The sequence below is a fragment of the Eleutherodactylus coqui genome, chromosome 11, assembly GCF_035609145.1.
Source record: "Eleutherodactylus coqui strain aEleCoq1 chromosome 11, aEleCoq1.hap1, whole genome shotgun sequence".
Taxonomy (NCBI): domain Eukaryota; kingdom Metazoa; phylum Chordata; class Amphibia; order Anura; family Eleutherodactylidae; genus Eleutherodactylus; species Eleutherodactylus coqui.
The window spans coordinates 2,466,687-2,491,500 of NC_089847.1; the positions used below are offsets into that span (position 1 = coordinate 2,466,687).

General features: G+C 56.5%; 1 protein-coding gene across 2 annotated transcripts in view; it reads left to right on the forward strand.

Moving 5' to 3' along the window:
- Window positions 1–10,215: 10,215 nt before the first annotated feature.
- The window catches only part of FBXO31 (F-box protein 31), a 35,884-nt gene continuing 21,285 nt past the window's right edge, over window positions 10,216–24,814 (forward strand). The window contains exon 1 of one of the 2 annotated variants that reach the window (XM_066582474.1): window positions 10,216–10,537. In XM_066582474.1, coding sequence (XP_066438571.1) covers window positions 10,264–10,537 — 274 coding nt within the window. In that variant the 5' untranslated portion in view covers window positions 10,216–10,263. The remainder of the gene's footprint in view (window positions 10,538–24,814) is intronic. The other variant, XM_066582475.1, reaches the window with a different exon arrangement.

Below are 24,814 nucleotides of genomic sequence, written 5' to 3' on the forward strand. Positions count from 1 at the left end.
AGTGAGGCGGAGAGCGGTGGTCACGTGCCCACTCACGGGTGGCCCGGGGCCCGGCACGCGGCGACAGAGTGTGAGCGGCGCCCCGGGCGATACTATCTGTCTGATGTGGAGAGCCGTTGCAGGAAATGATGCCCCAGAGCTTTAGGGTGGCACTAGGGGGGGGGTGATGCCCCAGAGCTTCAGGGTGGCACTAGGGGGGTGATGCCCCAGAGCTTCAGGGTGGCACTAGGGGGGAGTGATTTCCCCAAAATCTTCAGGGTGGCACTAGGGGGGTGATGCCCCAAAGCTCCAGGGTGGCACTGGGGGGGGGGGTGATGCCCCAGAGCTTCAGGGTGGCACTAGGGGGGGGGGAGTGATTTCCCCCAAATCTTCAGGGTGGCACTAGGGGGGGTGATGCCCCAGAGCTTCGGGGTGGCACTAGGGGGGTGATGCCCCAGAGCTTCAGGGTGGCACTAGGGGGGGGAGTGATTTCCCCAAAATCTTCAGGGTGGCACTAGGGGGGGGGGGGGGGGTGATGCCCCAAAGCTCCAGGGTGGCACTAGGGGAATGATGCCCCAAAGCTTCGGGGTGGCACTAGGGCGGTGATGCCCCAGAGCTTCAGGGTGGTAGTAGGGTGGTGATGCCCCAGAGGTTCAGGGTGGTAGTAGGGTGGTGATGCCCCAGAGGTTCAGGATGGCACATTTGGGGTGATGCCCCAGAGGTTAAGGATGTCTTAGGGCTGGTGACCGCCATCATTAGCTCCGGGATGTGACCTTCCCGTTATCTCCCACTGGATACTATAATCGCTGATGCCAGGACCTCAGATGGACCCCATAACAGAGGGGGCCCACATCTTACCACTGCCCTGGGGAGGACAGCTCCACCATCTGACTCATCTGACCATTTGGGGCCACATGCAGCTTTCGGGGCCACCAGTTGTGCCTCAGTGGTCCTCTCGCTATAAGATCATTAGGAGCCGCAGCCAACTCTACATGCAGGGATCTGAGGGTACAGCTGGTAGCATTTAGGGGGCATTCAGAAGGTTACCCAGTGCTGGGATTTGGGCCGCTATCTGATAGTGACGCTGCACAGGAAGCTGCAATGATGTTACCAGTCTGATGACATCATTAGTTGCTGCCAGCAGGTTGGTAACTGTGTGGTGACTGGCATTTTAGAGGGTGAAGGATGATTGTGGCCCGGGGCGGCATTTACAGGTGCCCACAAACCAATATTTCCCCTGAACAAGCTCCATGATGAGCCTGTAACATACCACACGGATTATTTCACCATGCCACCTGCGATGCCGCCCGCTCAGCCCTGCTAAACATGCCAACTGTATTAACGAGTGAGTCACAGATTGTTGTGCATATACAGCGAAGGCGAGAGCTGGTGATGGTGGCAGGATATGAGCCGTCTCATGCCTCCAGAACATGGCATCAGGCCGCCGGCACACTAACGGATTCACGTTGCAGAATCCGTGGTCGGTGTCAGATCCGCAGCGAATGCCGTTCGTCGCATGCTGCAAAAACCAGCTGCGGTTTCCTCGAGCAGAAGAAAAATTGCAGCCTGCTGTATTTTCGTGCGGTGTCCTCACGGACCGCTTCCATTGACGTCAGTGGCAGCCATGACACCCGCGGGCCGTTGGCAATTGACATTGCGGATATGTCACGGATTCCATGTCATCACCCAGCGCTAAGCATTAAAAACAATATCTGCACTGTGCGAGTCTGGGGCAATACGGAGAAAAGAAGAAAGACTGGTAAGCGCGGACGCCGTTGGTGTGCAGGCGGCCTCAGACCATTCCCTACTCTGGGTCATCGGACCCGCAGTTGGCGTGAGACACGGGTGCATAAATGTGCCTGTGATACATGGATGGCCCGATTATCGCACGCGGCCTCCAGCCTACAGGGATGCACCCTTGTACCTACAGTCGCCTCCGCCGAGGGATTCTCTGCCTGTGTAGGGGGGCTTCACAAGCCATGTGAGAGTGAGTGAAACCCAGAATTATGAAAGCCGTGATTTTCGATGGTTTCCTTCACATTTGGGATGTTTTCACCCAGCCTGTCCGATCTCTCTGCGTTTGGGGATTTTATTATTTATTTTAAACGCCCGTGTTTCCCCATAGAGCGCCCTTCATATCGCATCGCACGAACTTGTGATTTTTGTGCAATGCGATGCATTTTTTTTAACATTAGAAAGTCCTATTAACTATTGCGCAAAAGAATCGCGGCAAAATCGTGCGAGAAAATCACAAGTGGTAGCGATGTTTTTGCAAAAAAAAGCAGCACTGGCGCTCAAAAATCACGGAAACAAAGGCGCGATTTTGTCACAATTTTCTCATGGCGATATCTCGATCGCCCGTGTGAAACTACCCTAAGAGAGAATTAGACAATCAGCAGGTGTCAGCGGCGCTGATGTAAGAGGACCCTCAGGTGGACTGATGACGTTTAGCGGTACTGTAGATTGGAAGCCCCCGTGGGCAGGCGCTGCGCTCCTCCCGAACCAGCCAGTCACTTGTCTACTCCATGCTTATTCGCCCTGTTTTACAAACCCCCTTTTTATAGTTCAGTGCCGGGAATTAATGGCGCTTTACAATAAATATCTATGCAGAAAGCTGCCACACACAAGATGGAGGTGTCGGTCTGACAGGGGCGGGCGCCCTCTACCCATAACGTATGGTTCAGGCTGGAGTAGGTGGAGCGTGTTCCAGAGATTGTCCCTATGAGGCTCAGAGCTTAGCCAATCAGAATTGTCCTTCCTGAATCCTTAATGAGGCGATCACAACACAGATCCACGGTGCGTCCACCGAACCCTCCCCGAAGAGGCCGGACGCCATCGAAAACACTTTCTGCTTCCGAGATTCCAAGAATAGGACGGATTGTTCCTAGAAGCAGGAAATAAAGAATTACAACCTGACACAAAGTAACGGAATCCTGACGCATCATAAAACACCGTTATACAACATAACAAACATGTAACCGTGTAAAACCTGATGGCAGCGGACACAATGTAACAGCCCTCGTGTTATGTTACATCGTGTTGGATTGTTACATTGTGTTGGATTGTTACATTGTGTTATGTTACATCGTGTTGGATTGTTACATCGTGTTGGATTGTTACATTGTCTTATGTTGATTCATTTCAGTGTCTTTATTTACAAGAACATTTCTTCCCTTGCAGCGACGATCCAAGATAGAAAAGCAGCAGAATGTATTTTTTGGGGGCGATTTTGTTCAAGAATCACCGATTGGTTCCTGCGGGTTGCAGAAATATTGCATTACCTGGCATGTGGATACAAGTGTCATTCGGGTGCAATGCAATTTTTACTATAGAAACAACATGCGTGCGAATCGCCTGTGCTATGATGTGTATATGTCGCAAAACGCATCGCACTCGCAAGAAAAACTGCAGGTTTACACGTGTGATATCGGTCCAAGATAGATCAATATCGCACTGGCCCGAGGAAATACGGCCTGACTGAGAACAATAACATGTTCTATTGGCTAAAACCGGAGCAAACGTTTAGTTTTTTTATGCTAAGCTCACAGGGGTTTATGTTTACCGCTATTACGCGCGTGCTGTGCACCCACGTGATACGCGCTAACTCGCAGCTAATCAATTACACTGCCTTACGCAGTTCTCAGATTAGCGTGTCAGAATTGCATAATGCATGAGTGTAAAAAAGAACAAGTTCTGCTTCACCACATACATATACACGTAAGATAAAGCCCACTGCTCTCTATGGGCGCGTATATACGCATGTCCATAAACAATGTAATGGCATATGGGAGGTGTATATATGGAAAATATAAACAGAAACACGGGTGTGCTGCTTATGACAGCGGGCGTGATATATGCGGCAGTACACAGGGTCACGGCCGGCTCCACAGCTGTGCAAACGCTGCAAGACCCCACAGCGGTTTAGGCTTACAGCGGTGCGGGCCGGCCTTATGCTAAGTTCTGTTACGGCATTTTATGTTGTGTGTTCGGCACGCAGCTCGCTTTTTACAGCGGTGCACGGCCTACATTGATTTCATTTGGGCTGTGCAGACCAGCGCTCAAACACGGCGTTTGTAATGGTGCTATTTTTGGGCTCTTCTTTATTTAAGTGCGTTTTAGCGCTTTTTAATCCACCTTATCACCCATCACCATGATGGGGTGCGTTACAAACACTGTCAACCGCTGTAACGTGTTCGAAAACGCAGCAGAAAATTGCAGTAAAATGTGGCACTTATGAACGCATGTGAGAGCGGCCTAAAGCCTCATGCACACAGTATGCGCAGATTCCACCTGCAGATTTCCGCCGCGAATGACCTGCGAGTTATTGAGTAAATGAATTTTAAATGCTTGCGGAGATCACGGATTCAAAGGTTTTTCCTCATAGATGTACACGAATGCACAGCGGATTATCCGCATGGAAAAAAAATCGCAAGTCCAATGGTGCTTCCCCCACCTCCCTGCCTGGTCTCCAAGCAACCTGAGAAGTAGCGGCCTACAAATCCGCAATGCATCCGTAATGTAATTTTGAACACTTCCATAGAGATCGATGGAGCCCGTCCGCACGGAATCTGCACTAAAATGGAGCATGCTGCGATTTATTTTCCACCCGCAGAATATGCAAATGAAATCCACTTGTGTCCGTGGAGCTCGTGACGCTCCAATCTGCCTCTGTGCATGAGGCCTTAGGCTGGGTTCCCACGGGATGGAAATCTTGCGGCTTGGCCGCACCGAAAAGCCCCAGGATTTCCGCTGGAGAGCCGCAGCTTCAAAACCCATGGCATTTCGCTGCAGGTTTTGGAGCGGTTCGGCCGCCGGCGTCCCGTTGCGGCTTTCTCTCCCCATAGAGAGGAGTGAGGCTGCAACGGAAAAAAAAAAGGATTGAAATGCTGTGGCTGTCAATTCCGACTGTATCGCCGATTCCACCCGGCTTCGTCGCGATGGATTGGCCGCCCCATGTGGACGAGAGATTGCAAAATCTCATCCACATGGCTGGCTAATCCCGGGATTAGGAGCCGTGGACGGATTTGCTGCACGGAATTTCCGCAGCAAATCCGTCCGGTGTGAAGCCAGCCTTACAGTGTGTTTTGTTGGGCCGTGTCGGATTCTGTTACATTGTGTTATTTGTGTTGTTGGGTTTTGTTACATTGTATTTGTGTTGCATTAGTGTTTTATGTCATATTGTGTTATGCACCATAACGTATAACAAATACTGGAACATAACATAATCTGACACAATGTAACACACCATAAAACAACTTGAAGGGGTTGTGCAGCTTTATAAAGAGCTGCCTGTCCTCAGGATTGGCCATCACTACCTCACCGATGCAGACCAACTCCCGACACCCTGACCAATCGGCTGTGAAGGTGCTGCAGAGCTCACGTCAGTTCTGCAACCTCAATTGAAGGGATCTGCACCAAAATACGTACCAAGGTCCACACAAAATGGTGCAGAGTTCGGTGCAAGTTCTGTTGTAGAAGATCCACCACGTGTGAACATTCCCTAAAGGGTGGGCCACGAGCCACGGGCCAGTGTTTTGTGCTCACCTCCACGACTACAATCTGCCAGCCAGCTAAAGTGCAGCGTTTCACTCGGCTGGTAGAGCTGCGGCTCGCCTCTGTTGCCTGTGGTGATGGCCAAACGCGGTTTTAACTATTATGATGAGGGGATGGTTGGCAGCAAAAAATGTTTTCACGGGGCGCCATCCAACCTAAGGCTGGCGCTGAACACAACCCAACACAATCCACACAACAACCCCCGCACAATACTGCGGTGACTTCCTGCACTGCAGCTACAGAATGCAGCAATGGCGGCCTGTACTGCTGCTACACTGTGAGGTTACCTGGAAACGTCTCACACCACGAATATAAAGTGCCTCTCCATTCCTGGAGAAGCAAAGATGGCGGCACAGCTTCTCGAACCGCCTGATGCGCGCTGTGTAGTAGTAGAAGACACAACACTTGCTCGGATTGACCAGTCAGAGCAGCATACAGTGTTTTACGCCGGCTTCACACGGATGTGAGCACAATTGCGCACGCCTTATTGCAACATATTTGCACTCTGAGTAACTTTGTGCGCATGTCAGTGTATTCTACTGTACGTTTTCTGGCCGCAGAATATGTTCATTCGCACAACAAAAGCACCCAATGAAATAGTTAATTAGTTCCAGATCTGTTCTTTTTTTCAGCAGAATTGCGCAGCATTTCAGGCATCACACATTGACTTCTCTGGGGACATTAGGTGCACAGAAAGTGCAAAATAACTGATGGAAACAAACCTAGTGAAATTAACGGTTCTATTCACTGCGTATTCCGTGAGAAAATATATTCGTGTGAAGCTGACCTTAGCGCATGCTTGCAACCCGCTAGCCCCACCCCTTCACTTGGCTAGACAGGGATCACTGTGATAACCCCTCTAGCCCCGCCCCTGGGGAAGCCCACTAGCCCCGCCCCCTATCTCTCCAAATATGGGGGGATATCTAAGAGATCCCCTGTTGCTCCGCCCTCCCTCTCCTCTCCCTGGGGGGGTTTCTATCCTGCTCTTCTATCTGCTGCTGGCCTTATTGGAAACAATGGGTGATAGCGCAGATTTTCCTTAGCGCTGCGAGGGTTGAGTGAAGACATCGCAAATGAGAACGAAACCATTGAAAATCATTGGTTACAATATCATGCGTTTTCACTCACTCTCGCAGCACAGGAAAGTCTATCGCCAGTAGGTAAGAGCCCTGGTGGATGGGACGGGCTCAGAAGTTAAAGGGGTTGTCCCGCGCCGAAACGTTTTTTTTTTTTTTCAACAGCCCCCCCGTTTGGCGCGAGACAACCCCGATGCAGGGGTTAAACAAGAACACCGGACAGCGCTTACCTGAATCCCCGCGCTCCGGTGACTTCTTACTTACCTGCTGAAGATGGCCGCCGGGATCTTCTCCCTCGGTGGACCGCAGGGCTTCTGTGCGGTCCATTGCCGATTCCAGCCTCCTGATTGGCTGGAATCGGCACGTGATGGGGCGGAGCTACAAGGAGTCGCTCTCCGGCACGAGCGGCCCCATTCAGAAAAGAAGAAGACCCGGACTGCGCAAGCGCGTCTAATGAAAATTAGACGGCTCCATGGAAACGAGGACGCTAGCAACGGAGCAGGTAAGTGAATAACTTCTGTATGGCTCATAATTAATGCACAATGTACATTACAAAGTGCATTAATATGGCCATACAGAAGTGTATAGACCCACTTTGTTTCGCGGGACAACCCCTTTAAGCCCGCAGTAGGGAATTGATGAGAAGATCGATCCCCTCTGTTAACTCCTTGTATTCTGCCATAAATGTTGATCACAGCATGCAGAGGGTTCACAGCTAGAAGGTGCTTAGTCTTTTAGGTCATGGAATTGCAGAGGGCTGAAGGGCTGCCGGACTGCTGTGGCCTGTGATTTCAATAAATAGCAATAATGCTTTGCAGTACAGAAGTATTGCAGTGTATTATCATAGGATCAGAGGTTCAAATCCCCTACAGGGACATAAAAAATGTAAAGTGTATATATAGATATATATATATATATGTGTGTATATAGTAAAAACAAACAAACATTTTTTGTCCACTTTCAACTTTTTGTTTAAAAGAAAAAAAAACATTTGGTATCTTCACATCCGTACAATACATTAAACACGGCAAACATTGTTAAACATGTTTTTAAAAAATGAGCAAAAATGCGTTTTTCTTAATTTTGCCTTCCAAAAAGACCATAGAAGTGATCAAAAAAGCTATTTGTACCGCCAAAATGGTACCAATAGAAACTACAGCTCACTCCGTAAATAACAAGCCTCATACGCCCGTGCGGGTGGAAAAATAGAGTAATGGCTTTTGAAAGTGGAGATGAAAAACCCCCAAATCTTTGAATCTTTAAGTCCAAAATAGGCGGCGTCACTAAGATCGTACTCAGCCAATAGTGAGTTCAGCCCGAGATTTCCATGTGCAACTCACAGTGCACAGAACACGGACGCCGCATCTAGGTTCCGTGTTCTGCGAGCTGCACAACGTATAGGTTCTGTCTTCTCAGAATGCATTAGTAAGAATATGATCCTGTAAACACACTTAGGAGAGACGCAGATAACATTCCGGCTGCAGCAGAGCACAGGGTGCCACAGCCCCCCTCAGCAGCCTTTTCTGCCCCTGCAGCCCCTCTCAGCAGCCTTTTCTGCCCCTGCAGCCCCTCTCAGCAGCCTTTTCTGCCCCTGCAGCCCCTCTCAGCAGCCTCTTCTCCCCTGCAGCCGCTCTCAGCAGCCTCATGTCCCCTGCAGACCCTCTCAGCAACCTCTTCTCCCCCTGCAGCCCCTCTCAGCAGCCTCTTCTCCCCCTGCAGCCCCTTTCAGCAGCCTCTTCTCCCCTGCAGCCCCTCTCAGCAGCCTTTTCTCTCCCTGCAGCCCCTCTCAGCAGCCTCATGTCCCCTGCAGACCCTCTCAGCAACCTCTTCTCCCCCTGCAGCCCCTCTCAGCAGCCTCTTCTCCCCTGCAGCCACTCTCAGCAGGCTCTTCTCCCCCTGCAGCCCCTCTCAGCAGCCTCTTCTCCCCTGCAGCCACTCTCAGCAGGCTCTTCTCCCCCTGCAGCCCCTTTCAGCAGCCTCTTCTCCCCTGCAGCCCCTCTCAGCAGCCTTTTCTCTCCCTGCAGCCCCTCTCAGCAGCCTTTTCTCTCCCTGCAGCTCCTCTCAGCAGCCTCTTCTCCCCTGCAGCCACTCTCAGCAGGCTCTTCTCCCCCTGCAGCCATTCTCAGCAGCCTCTTCTCCCCTGCAGCCCCTCTCAGCAGCCTTTTCTCCCCCTGCAGCCCCTCTCAGCAGCCTCTTGTCCCCTGCAGCCCCTCTCAGCAGCCTCTTGTCCCCTGCAGCCCCTCTCAGCAGCCTCTTGTCCCCTGCAGCCCCTCTCAGCAGCCTCTTCTCCCCCTGCAGCCCCTCTCAGCAGTCTCTTATCCCCCTGCAGCCCCTGTCAGCAGCCTCTTCTCCTCTGCAGCCACTCTCAGCAGCCTCTTATCCCCTGCAGCCACTCTCAGCAGCCTCTTGTTCCCTGCAGCCCCTCTCAGCAGCCTCTTGTCCCCTGCAGCCCCTCTCAGCAGCCTCTTGTCCCCCTGCAGCCCCTCTCAGCAGCCTCTTGTCCCCCTGCAGCCCCTCTCAGCAGCCTTTTCTCCCCCTGCAGCCCCTCTCAGCAGCCTCTTGTCCCCTGCAGCCCCTCTCAGCAGCCTCTTGTCCCCTGCAGCCCCTCTCAGCAGCCTCTTGTCCCCCTGCAGCCCCTCTCAGCAGCCTTTTCTCCCCCTGCAGCCCCTCTCAGCAGCCTCTTGTCCCCTGCAGCCCCTCTCAGCAGGCTCTTCTCCCCCTGCAGCCCCTCTCAGCAGGCTCTTCTCCCCCTGCAGCCCCTCTCAGCAGCCTCTTCTCCCCTGCAGCCACTCTCAGCAGCCTCTTGTTCCCTGCAGCCCCTCTCAGCAGCCTTTTCTCCCCCTGCAGCCCCTCTCAGCAGCCTCTTGTCCCCTGCAGCCCCTCTCAGCAGCCTCTTCTCCCCTGCAGCCCCTCTCAGCAGCCTCTTGTCCCCTGCAGCCCCTCTCAGCAGCCTCTTGTCCCCTGCAGCCCCTCTCAGCAGCCTCTTGTCCCCTGCAGCCCCTCTCAGCAGCCTTTTCTCCCCCTGCAGCCCCTCTCAGCAGCCTCTTGTCCCCTGCAGCCCCTCTCAGCAGCCTTTTCTCCCCCTGCAGCCCCTCTCAGCAGCCTCTTGTCCCCTGCAGCCCCTCTCAGCAGCCTCTTGTCCCCTGCAGCCCCTCTCAGCAGCCTCTTGTCCCCTGCAGCCCCTCTCAGCAGCCTCTTGTCCCCTGCAGCCCCTCTCAGCAGCCTCTTGTCCCCTGCAGCCCCTCTCAGCAGCCTCTTGTCCCCTGCAGCCCCTCTCAGCAGCCTCTTCTCCCCTGCAGCCCCTCTCAGCAGCTTTTTCTCCCCCTGCAGCCCCTCTCAGCAGCCTCTTCTCCCCCACCGCTCTCCTCCCCTCAGCGCCTCGTTAGCGCAGTAGGTAGCGCGTCAGTCTCATAATCTGAAGGTCGTGAGTTCGATCCTCACACGGGGCACGAGGTTTTTCTTGCTCTTCTTTTTCGGTTTTCCGGTGCTCCCGGTTTTCTCCTCTCCTCCGGTCCCCGCCGACCCCCCCCACATTCACAGACACCCCCCCGGCCGCAGCAGGAGTTCACCGGGCGGGCCGGCCGCTCTGACAGTGGGCGTGTCCGGGCCTGGAGTGGGCGGGATCCCCGGCTGTCAGCGCCGCTGTGGACCGGGGATGGCGGTGTGTGCCCGGCTATGCGGTGTGGTGCACTCCGCGGGATGCCAGCAGCGGCAGGAGCTGGAGGACGGGGAGCGGGCGGAGGTGCAGCGGGTGGAGGTGCAGCCGGCGCCCCGGGGAGCCCGCACCCTGCTGCAGCTGCCGCCCGAGATCCTGGTGGAGATCTTCTCCTGCCTCCCCGGCACCGAGCTGCCGCCGCTGGCCCTGGTGTGCCGGAAGTTCCGCCAGATCCTCAGCACCGACACCATCTGGAGGAGACGCTGCCGGCAGGGTGAGGCCCGGGCACCTACTAGGGCATGACACAGGGGAACGGGCACCTACCGGGCATGACACAGGGGAGCGGGCACCTACCGGGGGAGACACAGGGGGACGGGCACCTACTAGGGCATGACACAGGGGAGCGGGCACCTACCGGGCATGACACAGGGGAGCGGGCACCTACCGGACATGACACAGGGGAGCGGGCACCTACCGGGCATGACACAGGGGAGCGGGCACCTACCGGGGGAGACACAGGGGAGCGGGCACCTACCGGGCATGACACAGGGGAGCGGGCACCTACCGGGCATGACAGGGGAGCGGGCACCTACCGGGCATGACACAGGGGAACGGGCACCTACTAGGGCATGACACAGGGGAACGGGCACCTACCGGGGGAGACACAGGGGGACGGGCACCTACTAGGGCATGACACAGGGGAGCGGGCACCTACCGGGCATGACACAGGGGAGCGGGCACCTACCGGGCATGACACAGGGGAACGGGCACCTACTAGGGCATGACACAGGGGAGCGGGCACCTACCGGGGGAGACACAGGGGGACGGGCACCTACCGGGCATGACACAGGGGAGCGGGCACCTACCGGGCATGACACAGGGGAACGGGCACCTACCGGGGAAGACACAGGGGAACGGGCACCTACCGGGGAAGACACAGGGGAACGGGCACCTACCGGGGAAGACACAGGGGAACGGGCACCTACCGGGGGAGACACAGGGGAACGGGCACCTACCTGGCATGACACAGGGGAACGGGCACCTACCTGGCATGACACAGGGGAACAGGCACCTACCGGGCATGACACAGGGGAACGGGCACCTACCGGGCATGACACAGGGGAACGGGCACCTACCGGGGGATACACAGGGGGATGGGCATCTACCGGGGGAGAGACAGGGGGACGGGCACCTACCGGGGGAGACACAGGGGGACGGGCACCTACCGGGGGAGACACAGGGGGACGGGCACCTACTAGGGCATGACACAGGGGAACCGGGCAAGACACAGGGGAACGGGCACCTACCGGGCAGGACACAGGGGCACGGGCACCTACCGGGCATGACACAGGGGAACGGGCACCTACCGGGGGAGACACAGGGGGACGGGCACCTACTAGGGCATGACACAGGGGAGCGGGCACCTACCGGGCATGACACAGGGGAGCGGGCACCTACCGGGCATGACACAGGGGAGCGGGCACCTACTAGGGCATGACACAGGGGAGCGGGCACCTACCGGGGGAGACACAGGGGGACGGGCACCTACCGGGCATGACACAGGGGAGCGGGCACCTACCGGGCATGAAACAGGGGAACGGGCACCTACCGGGGAAGACACAGGGGAACGGGCACCTACCGGGGAAGACACAGGGGAACGGGCACCTACCGGGGGAGACACAGGGGAACGGGCACCTACCTGGCATGACACAGGGGAACGGGCACCTACCTGGCATGACACAGGGGAACAGGCACCTACCGGGCATGACACAGGGGAACGGGCACCTACCGGGCATGACACAGGGGAACGGGCACCTACCGGGGGATACACAGGGGGATGGGCATCTACCGGGGGAGAGACAGGGGGACGGGCACCTACCGGGGGAGACACAGGGGGACGGGCACCTACCGGGGGAGACACAGGGGGACGGGCACCTACTAGGGCATGACACAGGGGAACCGGGCAAGACACAGGGGAACGGGCACCTACCGGGGAAGACACAGGGGGACGGGCACCTACCGGGTAGACACAGGGGGACGGGCACCTACCGGGGGAGACACAGGGGGACGGGAACCTACTAGGGCATGACACTGGGGAACGGGCACCTACCGGGGAAGACGCAGGGGAACGGGCACCTACCGGGGAAGACGCAGGGGAACGGGCACCTACCGGGCATGACACAGGGGGACGGGCATCTACCGGGGGAGACACGGGGACGGGCATCTACCGGGGGGAGAGACAGGGGAACAGGCATCTACCGGGGGAGACACAGGGGAACGGGCACCTATCGGGGGACGAAGGGGACGGGCACCTACCGGGGGAGACACAGGGGAACGGGCACCTACCGGGGGAGACACAGGGGAACGGGCACCTACCGGGGGAGACACAGGGGAACGGGCACCTACCGAGGAGAGACTCAGGGGGACGTGCAGCTACTGGGGAGAGACAGGGCGACGGGCACCTATCGGGGGACGAAGGGGACGGGCACCTACCGGGGGAGACACAGGGGAACGGGCACCTACCGGGGGAGACACAGGGGAACGGGCACCTACCAGGGAAGACACAGGGGAACGGGCACCTACCAGGGGAGACACAGGGGAACGGGCATCTACCGGGGGACGGGCACCTACTAGGGCATGACACAGGGGGACGGGCATATACCGGGGAAGGGACAGGGGAGCGGGCACCTACCGGGCATGACACAGGGGAACGGGCACCTACTAGGGCATGAGACAGGGGAGCGGGCACCTACCGGGGGAGACACAGGGGGACGGGCACCTACCGGGCATGACACAGGGGAGCGGGCACCTACCGGGCATGACACAGGGGAACGGGCACCTACCGGGGAAGACACAGGGGAACGGGCACCTACCGGGGGAGACACAGGGGAACGGGCACCTACCTGGCATGACACAGGGGAACGGGCACCTACCTGGCATGACACAGGGGAACGGGCACCTACCGGGCATGACACAGGGGAACGGGCACCTACCGGGCATGACACAGGGGAACGGGCACCTACCGGGGGATACACAGGGGGATGGGCATCTACCGGGGGAGAGACAGGGGGACGGGCACCTACCGGGGGAGACACAGGGGGACGGGCACCTACCGGGGGAGACACAGGGGGACGGGCACCTACTAGGGCATGACACAGGGGAACCGGGCAAGACACAGGGGAACGGGCACCTACCGGGCAGGACACAGGGGCACGGGCACCTACCGGGCATGACACAGGGGAACGGGCACCTACCGGGGGAGACACAGGGGGACGGGCACCTACTAGGGCATGACACAGGGGAGCGGGCACCTACCGGGCATGACACAGGGGAGCGGGCACCTACCGGGCATGACACAGGGGAGCGGGCACCTACTAGGGCATGACACAGGGGAGCGGGCACCTACCGGGGGAGACACAGGGGGACGGGCACCTACCGGGCATGACACAGGGGAGCGGGCACCTACCGGGCATGAAACAGGGGAACGGGCACCTACCGGGGAAGACACAGGGGAACGGGCACCTACCGGGGAAGACACAGGGGAACGGGCACCTACCGGGGGAGACACAGGGGAACGGGCACCTACCTGGCATGACACAGGGGAACGGGCACCTACCTGGCATGACACAGGGGAACAGGCACCTACCGGGCATGACACAGGGGAACGGGCACCTACCGGGCATGACACAGGGGAACGGGCACCTACCGGGGGATACACAGGGGGATGGGCATCTACCGGGGGAGAGACAGGGGGACGGGCACCTACCGGGGGAGACACAGGGGGACGGGCACCTACCGGGGGAGACACAGGGGGACGGGCACCTACTAGGGCATGACACAGGGGAACCGGGCAAGACACAGGGGAACGGGCACCTACCGGGGAAGACACAGGGGGACGGGCACCTACCGGGTAGACACAGGGGGACGGGCACCTACCGGGGGAGACACAGGGGGACGGGAACCTACTAGGGCATGACACTGGGGAACGGGCACCTACCGGGGAAGACGCAGGGGAACGGGCACCTACCGGGGAAGACGCAGGGGAACGGGCACCTACCGGGCATGACACAGGGGGACGGGCATCTACCGGGGGAGACACGGGGACGGGCATCTACCGGGGGGAGAGACAGGGGAACAGGCATCTACCGGGGGAGACACAGGGGAACGGGCATCTACCGGGGGACGGGCACCTACTGGGGGAGACACAGGGGGACGGGCATATACCGGGGAAGGGACAGGGCACCCACCATGGGATGACACAAGGGGACGGGCACCTACGGGGGGCAGACACAGGGGACGGGCACCTACCGGGTAGACACAGGGGGACGGGCACCTACCGGGGGAGACACAGGGGGACGGGAACCTACTAGGGCATGACACTGGGGAACGGGCACCTACCGGGGAAGACGCAGGGGAACGGGCACCTACCGGGGAAGACGCAGGGGAACGGGCACCTACCGGGCATGACACAGGGGGACGGGCATCTACCGGGGGAGACACGGGGACGGGCATCTACCGGGGGGAGAGACAGGGGAACAGGCATCTACCGGGGGAGACACAGGGGAACGGGCACCTATCGGGGGACGAAGGGGACGGGCACCTACCGGGGGAGACACAGGGGAACGGGCACCTACCGGGGGAGACACAGGGGAACGGGCACCTACCGGGGGAGACACAGGGGAACGGGCACCTACCGAGGAGAGACTCAGGGGGACGTGCAGCTACTGGGGAGAGACAGGGCGACGGGCACCTATCGGGGGACGAAGGGGACGGGCACCTACCGGGGGAGACACAGGGGAACGGGCACCTACCGGGGGAGACACAGGGGAACGGGCACCTACCAGGGAAGACACAGGGGAACGGGCACCTACCAGGGGAGACACGGGAACGGGCATCTACCGGGGGACGGGCACCTACTGGGGGAGACACAGGGGGACGGGCATATACCGGGGAAGGGACAGGGCACCCACCATGGGATGACACAAGGGGACGGGCACCTACGGGGGGCAGACACAGGGGACGGGCACCTACGGGGGGCAGACACAGGAGACAGGCACCTACCAGGGGAGAAGGCACCTAAGGGGGGAAACAGGGGATGGGCATATACCTGGGAAAAGACAGGGGGACAGGGCTCCCACCATGGGATGACACAAGGGGACAAGCACTTACTGTGGTGGAGAGACAGGGAGACGGCTACCTACTGTGGGATGAAACAGTGGGATGGGCACCCAACCAGGGGTGGGGGAGAAGGGGGACAGGCACCAACCGGGAGGTGGGTGGGAGAGAAGGGTGACGGGCACCCACACGGGGGAAGACACAGGAGGAGCTGCACCTGCCGGGGGAAGACACAGGGGGGCGGCCAACTACCGGGGGAAGACACGAGGATGGGAACCTATACCGGGGGATGACACAGGGGGACAGCCACCTACCCATTGGAGAGACAGTGGGACGGGCACCTACCGTGCGGGAGACACAGGGGAACGGGCACCTACTGGGGGGAAAGACAGGGGGACAGGCAACTACCAGGGGGAGACACAGGGGAACGGGCACCTACTGGGGGGGAAAGACAGGGGGACGGGCAACTACGGGGGGAAGACACAAGGGAACGGGCACCTACCGGGGGAAGACACAAGGGGACGGGCACCTACCGGGGGAAGACACAAGGGGACGGGCACCTACCGGGGGAAGACACAAGGGAACGGGCATCTTCCGGGGAAGACAGGCGACGGGCATATACCGGGAGAGAGACAGGGACAGGGCACCCACCATTGGATGACACAAGGTGACGGGCACTTACGGGGGGGGGGGGGGGGGGGAGACACAAGGGGACAGGCACCCACCAGAAGAAGACACAGGGGGACAGGCACCTACCAGGGGATGACACAGGGAGATAGGCACCTAATGGGGGGGGAAAGACAGGTGAACGGGCACCTACCGTGGGGGAAAGACAGGGAGACGGTCACCTACCGGGGGGAAGACACAGGGGGACCGGCACCTACCGGGGGAAGACACGGGGACGGCCAACTACGGGGGGAAGACATGGGGATGGGAACCTACCGGGTGATGACACAGGGGGACAGCCACCTACCCGTTGGAGTGACAGTGGGATGGGCACCTACCGGGGAGTATGACAGGGGGACGGGCAATTACCGGGGGAAGACACGGGGATGGGCACCTACGGGGGGATAACACAGGGGGACAGCCAACTACCCGTAGGAGAGACAGGGGGACGGGCACCTACCGGGGGGGGGGGGGGGGAGACAGGGGGACTGGCACCTACCGGGGGGGAGGGGGTCACAGGGGGACAGGCATCTACTGGGGGGATGACACAAGGTGATGGCCACCTCCCGGGGGGAGAGAGACAGGGGAATGGGCACCTACTGGGGGATGACACAGGCGAATGACTACCTATCGGGAGGAGACACAGGGGGGCAGGCACCAACCATGGGGGAGACACAGGGGGACAGGCACTACTGGGGAATGACACAGAGAGGCGGGCATCTATTGGGGGGGAGGCACAGGGATGGTCACGTACGGGGGGAGCACCTACCTGGCGAGATGGGGAGGGGGGCATGTACCAGGGGGTGACAGCCATGTACTGGGGGGGGGGGCAGTCATGTGCCAGGGGGGGGACAGCTTAATGGGCACCTACCGGGGGCAATGGGGATGGGTACTTACAGGGGGGGCACCTATGTGGGGGGAGGGAAACGGGCACCTACCGGTGGTGACACTTGGATGGGCACCTTCCGGGGGATGTAGGCACCAACGTTAGTGAGACAGGGACAGGCACCTACCAGGAGAGAGACAGGGGGGCGGGCATCTACTGCGTGAGACAGGGGGAACAGCAACTACCTTGGGGGGAGACAGGGGGACGCCACCTACTGAGGCGGGCACCTAACGGTGGCGACACGGGGACGGGCACCTTCTGGGGCAGGTGGGCACCTACCAGTAGGTGCCCGTCCTCGTGTCTCTACGTGAGTGAGATAAAGACAGGCACCTACCACTGAAGAGACAGGGGGATGGGCACCTACCTTGGAGGGAGACGGGGGATGGGCACCTACCTTGGTAGGTGGGGAAGATGGGGTCGTGCACCTGTGGAAAAACATGTGGAGGGGTGACTGCAACGGGGAGTATTACAGTTGGAGGTCCGCACATCGGGGGGTATTACAGTGGGAGGGGTCCGCACATCGGGGGGTATTACAGTGGGAGGGGTCCGCACATCGGGGGGTATTACAGTGGGAGGGGTCCGCACATCGGGGGGTATTACAGTGGGAGGGGTCCGCACATCGGGGGGTATTACAGTGGGAGGGGTCCGCACATCGGGGGGTATTACAGTGGGAGGTCTGCACATCGGGGAGGTGTTACAGTGAGGCAGTTGTGCATTGGGGGGTATTACAGTGGGAGGTCTGCACATTGGGGGGTATTACAGTGGGAGGTCCGCACATCGGGGGGTATTACAGTGGGAGGTCTGCACATTGGGGGGTATTACAGTGGGAGGTCTGCACATTGGGGGGTATTACAGTGGGAGGTCTGCACATTGGGGGGTATTACAGTGGGAGGTCTGCACATTGGGGGGTATTACAGTGGGAGGTCCGCACATCGGGGGGTATTACAGTGGGAGGTCTGCACATCGGGGGGTATTACAGTGGGAGGTCTGCACATCGGGGCGGTGTTACAGTGAGGCAGTTGTGCATCGGGGGGTATTAGAGTGGGGTAACTGGGTATCTGTCGGGTCTATACGGCCCCTCCTGCACAGACCTATAGGCTCCCGTGACGCCGCTGGTCGGCGATGTATCAGACTATCCAGTAATCCCTTTGTCGTTCCTTTCTTCCCCTGTTTGAACGCTGGGCGACGGACGATTTCTATGGCCTCATACAAGATATGATCAGTGACAAGGAGCTTCTTGTGGTTTGTCGGCTGATCACGTGGTACGGTGTTGGGAACAAACGGTCATCCGAAAACGCATTTGGACGATCATCACCCCATCGAAAAGGCCCTTAAAGGGGTTTTCTAGTGCTACACGATTGCCCAGCTGCAGTCAGCTGAAAGGAGCGGCAGTGGCTGCTTCATGCCATCCAGCTACAGCGCTGTACACTGTCTAGTGGCCGTGTCTGGTATAGCAGTGTGACCCCAGCAGATCAAATACGGGGGACAGCTGGGCGCCTGTTTAGTCCCAGAGACCCCTTTAACCCCATAAAGACCAAACACAATAAATATGTGACGCTTGAGTCTGGGCTTTAGAAGGAGCAGCGGACGGGGGGAAAAGAGGATGCCTCTGTATTAGACTCCACTGAGAGGCATAGACAACGTTTCGGCTGCACACCGGCCCTTTATCAGGCCTCTGTGCGCTGAGGATCTGAATTCCTACTTTTGCACCCGCCTGCTGCTCCTTCTACTCTCTTTGGAAGCGCTTGGAGATTGGATCGGCGGTCGGGATCTACTTGGAGCGTCGTTCGTGGTAACAGTGTGTGCCGCTTCCACAGTTGGCACGGGATGAAAGCTCCTGCAGTCTAGCAGGTCGGCCGCCGCCGCCCCGAAGAGTCAGTAGCGGATTATAGCCGCATCTCTCTTACAGGCTACACGGAGCCCAATGAGGAAGCAGCAGTTAGGTTTGCTGCATAGGACCCGGTGATCATGTGATCGCTGGCGACCCGCGGCATCTCAGAGCTGCTGGGTCTTGGCGATCACACGAGGGGGGGTTCCCCATAACGGGGGCTCCTATGGCCGCCGCTGTCACACCTTACAAAAGAAAGCCTAAAAAATGTGCAGAATTGAATACAAAAAAATATATAAAAAAATAAAACAACTCGCCGCCAATCTAAGCGGCGGCGGCGGCGGCGTGCGCCCTGAAGTCCGAGATTATAGAGCAGCACCTAAATACACGAACCTCACACTGATACTTGTTGCCTCACTGTTGTCACATCTCTTCCTGCGACCTCTGCACTAAGGTCACCAGCTGATAACAGCGGGGGAGGGGCTCGCCCATGTGACACTGGCCGGGTGAATGTCCGGTTATCCTCGCGGTTCGGCTGGCGCTATTTTAATGATTTGGAAAATAATACTGCAAAAGTGTTTTGTTGTTACGAAATAATGCAGCGATGGCGTCCAGTGCGGGCGGACCGCCGCCACAACCGGAGAACACCGCTAACCACACCTGATAGACCAAACTGCAGACACTGGCGCTATTTATGCCTCTTGCTGTTTCTTCCCACCACTTGTAGGATCTTTGCCGTCTCCTGGACCGCAGGCGGCCGCCAAAATCGAAGCGCAAATTTATGTACAGGAAACTTCTCCATATTTATATGAATAGAGAAGCATCTGAAATCACAGAACCGCCGGGAGCAGAGATCCTCATACATAACATTACTTATCCTGTACTGATCCTGAGTTACATCCTGTATTATACCCCAGAGCTGCACTCACTATTCTGCTGGTGGAATCACTGTGTACATACATTACTTATCCTGTACTGCTCCTGAGTTACATCCTGTATTATACCCCAGAGCTGCACTCACTATTCTGCTGGTGGAATCACTGTGTACATACATTACTTATCCTGTACTGCTCCTGAGTTACATCCTGTATTATACCCCAGAGCTGCACTCACTATTCTGCTGGTGGAGTCACTGTGTACATACATTACTTATCCTGTACTGATCCTGATATACATCCGGTATTATACCCCAGAGCTGCACTCACTATTCTGCTGCTGGAGTCACTGTGTACATACATTACTTATCCTGTACTGACCCCGAGTTACATCCTGTATTATACCCCAGAGCTGCACTCACTATTCTGCTGGTGGGGTCACTGTCTACATACATTACTTATCCTGTACTGCTCCTGAGTTACATCCTGTATTATACTCCAGAGCTGCACTCTCTATTCTGCTGGTGGAGTCACTGTGTACATACATTACTTATCCTGTACTGCTCCTGAGTTACATCCTGTATTATACCCCAGAGCTGCACTCACTATTCTGCTGGAGCAGTCACTGTGTACATACATTACTGATCCTGTACTGCTCCTGAGTTACATCTTGTATTATATCCCAGAGCTGCACTCACTATTCTGCTGGTGGAGTCACTGTGTACATACATTACTTATCCTGTACTGCCCCTGAGTTACATCCTGTATTATACTCCAGAGCTGCACTCACTATTCTGCTGGAGCAGTCACTGTGTACATACATTACTGATCCTGTACTGCTCCTGAGTTACATCTTGTATTATATCCCAGAGCTGCACTCACTATTCTGCTGGTGGAGTCACTGTGTACATACATTACTTATCCTGTACTGACCCCGAGTTACATCCTGTATTATACCCCAGAGCTGCACTCACTATTCTGCTGGTGGGGTCACTGTCTACATACATTACTTATCCTGTACTGCTCCTGAGTTATATCCTGTATTATACCCCAGAGCTGCACTCACTATTCTGCTGGTGGAGTCACTGTGTACTTACATTACTTATCCTGTACTGCTCCTGAGTTACATCCAGTATTATACTCCAGAGCTGCACTCACTATTCTCCTGGTGGAGTCACTGTGTACATACATTACTTATCCTGTACTGACCCTGAGTTACATCCTGTATTATCCTCCAGAGCTGCACTCACTATTCTGCTGGTGGAGTCACTGTGTACATACATTACTTATCCTGTACTGATCCTGAGTTACATCCAGTATTATACTCCAGAGCTGCACTCACTATTCTCCTGGTGGAGTCACTGTGTACATACATTACTTATCCTGTACTGATCCTGAGTTATATCCTGTATTATACCCCAGAGCTGCACTCACTATTCTGCTGGTGGTGAAGTCACTGTGTACATACATTACTTATCCTGTACTGACCTTGAGCTACATCCTGTATTATCCTCCAGAGCTGCACTCACTATTGTGCTGGTGAAGTCACTGTGTACATACATTACTTATCCTGTACTACTCCTGAGTTACATCTTGTATTATACTGCAGAGCTGCACTCACTATTCTGCTGGTGGAGTCACTGTGTACATACATTACTTATCCTGTACTGATCCTGAGTTACATCCTGTATTATACCCCAGAGCTGCACTCACTATTTTGCTGGTGAGGTCACTGTCTACATACATTACTTATCCTGTAGTGACCCTGAGTTACATCCAGTATTATACTCCAGAGCTGCACTCACTATTCTGCTGGTGGAGTCACTGTGTACATACATTACTTATCCTGTACTGCTCCTGAGTTACATCCAGTATTATACTCCAGAGCTGCACTCACTATTCTGCTGGTGGAGTCACTGTGTACATACATTATTTATCCTGTACTGATCCTGTGTTACATCCTGTATTATACTCCAGAGCTGCACTCACTATTCTGCTGCTGCAGTCACTGTGTATATACATTACTTATCCTGTACGGATCCTGAGTTACATCCAGTATTATACTCCAGAGCTGCACTCACTATTCTGCTGCTGCAGTCACTGTGTACATACATTATTTATCCTGTACTGCTCCTGAGTTACATCCTGTATTATACCCCCAGAGCTGCACTCACTATTCTGCTGGTGGAGTCACTGTGTACATACATTACTTATCCTGTACGGCTCCTGAGTTACATCCAGTATTATACTCCAGAGCTGCACTCACTATTCTGCTGGTGGAGTCACTGTGTACATACATTATTTATCCTGTACTGCTCCTGAGTTACATCCTGTATTATACTCCAGAGCTGCACTCACTATTCTGCTGGTGGAGTCACTGTGTACATACATTATTTATCCTGTACTGCTCCTGAGTTACATCCTGTATTATACTCCAGAGCTGCACTCACTATTCTGCTGGTGGAGTCACTGTGTACATACATTACTTAATCCTGTACTGCTCCTGAGTTACATCCTGTATTATACTCCAGAGCTGCACTCACTATTCTGCTGGTGGAGTCACTGTGTACATACATTACTTATCCTGTACTGATCCTGAGTTACATCCTGTATTATACTCCAGAGCTGCACTCACTATTCTGCTGGTGGAGTCACTGTGTACATACATTATTTATCCTGTACTGCTCCTGAGTTACATCCTGTATTATACCCCAGAGCTGCGCTCACTGTTCTGCTGGTGGAGTCACTGTGTACATACATTACTTATCCTGTACTGCTCCTGAGTTACATCCTGTATTATACTCCAGAGCTGCACTCACTATTCTGCTGGTGGAGTCACTGTGTACATACATTATTTATCCTGTACTGCTCCTGAGTTACATCCTGTATTATACTCCAGAGCTGCACTCACTGTTCTGTGTACATACATGACCTCTTCCCCTGTATGGTATATTCGTTGCCCGCCTCCTCCGCCGTCCGTGGGATGCCGCCGCCGCTCTTGTCACTTTCATATCCGTCGTCTCGCTCCTAAGCCACCATGAATAATTAATGAGGATTAGCGCGGATCGCGGGAGACGTTGCGTTTCGCCGGCAGGATCGGGTCCGGTTTGGCTGATCCATCTGTCTCCGGCTGTGGATTCTTGGCGACGCTCCCGTTTTGTCTTATTGCCCCCCTTCTTTCGGTCCGGATACTTTGGGGGTCTTCTTCCTAGCAGCCGGCAGCGAGCCGTGTCCTTGTGTTAGGCTGCCTGTCCACGGGAGCTGCGGCATCTCGCTAGCGGGGGAGCAGGGGTGAGCGCTGTCAGTTCTCCCCGGTGCGCCTATCTGACGGGCTCACCACGGACAACGGCGGAATGCTGCGATTTGCCACCCGAAAGCAGAGAATCGCTCTGGTCCTCCGCTCATGGAAAAGGGGGGCCGCACTTTCTATAGCAACGCCGCGGGGAACACCTTGCACAATCCCCCTGGACAGGAGCCCTTAGCTGGACCAGGTCAGGACAGGATTTCCATTCAGGACAGCAAGCAGAGATCTTGAGACGGTCTGGTGAAGCGTGAAGTCTAGTATAATGTTACTGAACTCTTCGTCAGTCGCTGATTGCGCCGCGGCCGCGCTTTAGCTGTTTGAAATCGCCCTCGCATGAAGCCCGTATGCACATTTGAGGTTCACGCGGGTGCGATGCGGTGTTAGCCCCGCCCCCAGCAGACAAGGGGCGAGGTTTATACCATAGTCAGATAAACCGGAGAGCAGCGGTGTAGGTCAGCCCGCAGCAAGCGATGGGTTAATGCGTCGCACATCTGTGAGGGGCGCCAACGCGGTGTGAATAAGCCCCCCTCTGCATCCGGCTGCTGGCCCTTTATTTGTGGTCTGGTGCGTACGGTAGCCGGCGCGGTCTCTACTGACCTCCCTGACTGTCACCCCACAGAACTGCTGCTCAGCTGTCTCTCCCGCCAGCAATGAAAGGGTTAACCTCTCCGGTCGCGGACGGGCGTTACGGAATCCTAAATGCCGGTTCTGGTCGTGCGGCGACTATCAGTCGCTGATAAAGCTGCAGCGCGAGGCTGATAGGAGGCCCCACCCTCCGGGCGTCTAGATTGGACCTCCCCTTTACGGACCGCGTCACTTGTGGCTGATCCGTATGTGTGAGCGCCGCTGTATTCGCTTCTGTGGAAGTAGCGGCTGAATGTGCGCAGCGCCTCACGTGGGGCCTTCGGGGGCGCCGTTATAGTTTGGCCATGTGACGGCCCGCCACGCGGTTTCCCGGATGCTTATGTTGGGACATTTACTAAGCTAATTGCGCCGGCGAAATGTGGTGAAGCAGATTCACCTCGTGTGCTAAAAGCCTGGCGGTTCACTTGGCAAGGGGCGTGGCTGCAAGTGCGCCAAAAAGTATCCTACATGTCTAAGGGTTTTCGATACTTCTTCCCGTGATTTACCAGACGGGGGCGTGGCTTAAATGCGATCACTAAAGCAATCGATCTGATAAGTAGTGGTGCGCCAAAGTTACCATCCATTGTGAGTCACGTAGCGTTACTGTGTGCGGCGCTGCGACGGAATCCTGGGCGTAAACAACTTGTAACTCTCTGGTGTCCGTTTTACGAGGTCCCGCCGTACTCGGAGCGCAGAATGGCGGAGCGGAGAGAAGCGGGAGTGGCTGCCTTCAGGAGTCGCGTGACGTCTACAGTCACGCTGTGTGAGCGCTCCCCGTGATACGTCTGGCGCGGTTTTAGACGGACTGGTTTAGTTTTGCGCTGTTATACTGGATTAGCGGATTCGCATCTTGCGCAGATATCGACGCCTTCCAGCGCTGACCGCTTTTACCCGCTACAGGTTGCTGGCCGTCCTCATAAGGTAGGGCTCGGGGTAGACGACCGCTCCGCCGCGGGATCGCAATCCGCATCGCTGTGATGTCATCGCTGTGAGGTAGAACTTAGTAGAGGAATGGCGCTCCGCGATCAGATGTAAAACTTAAAGGAACAGTACACTTTTGAACACGAAATGATTCTACGTTCGCCGCTTCCGCAGATAACTGGCGTCCTTGTACTGCAGTCACACCCAGAGCTGCATCTACAAGAGGGCAGTGCATTGTGGGAGTTCCGAGGCTGCTGGCGGTGTTACCCCTCGGCTCTTCGGTCACCGGACTGCAGCTTTGGATGTGACTGGAGGCGGAGTTATCGCTGATA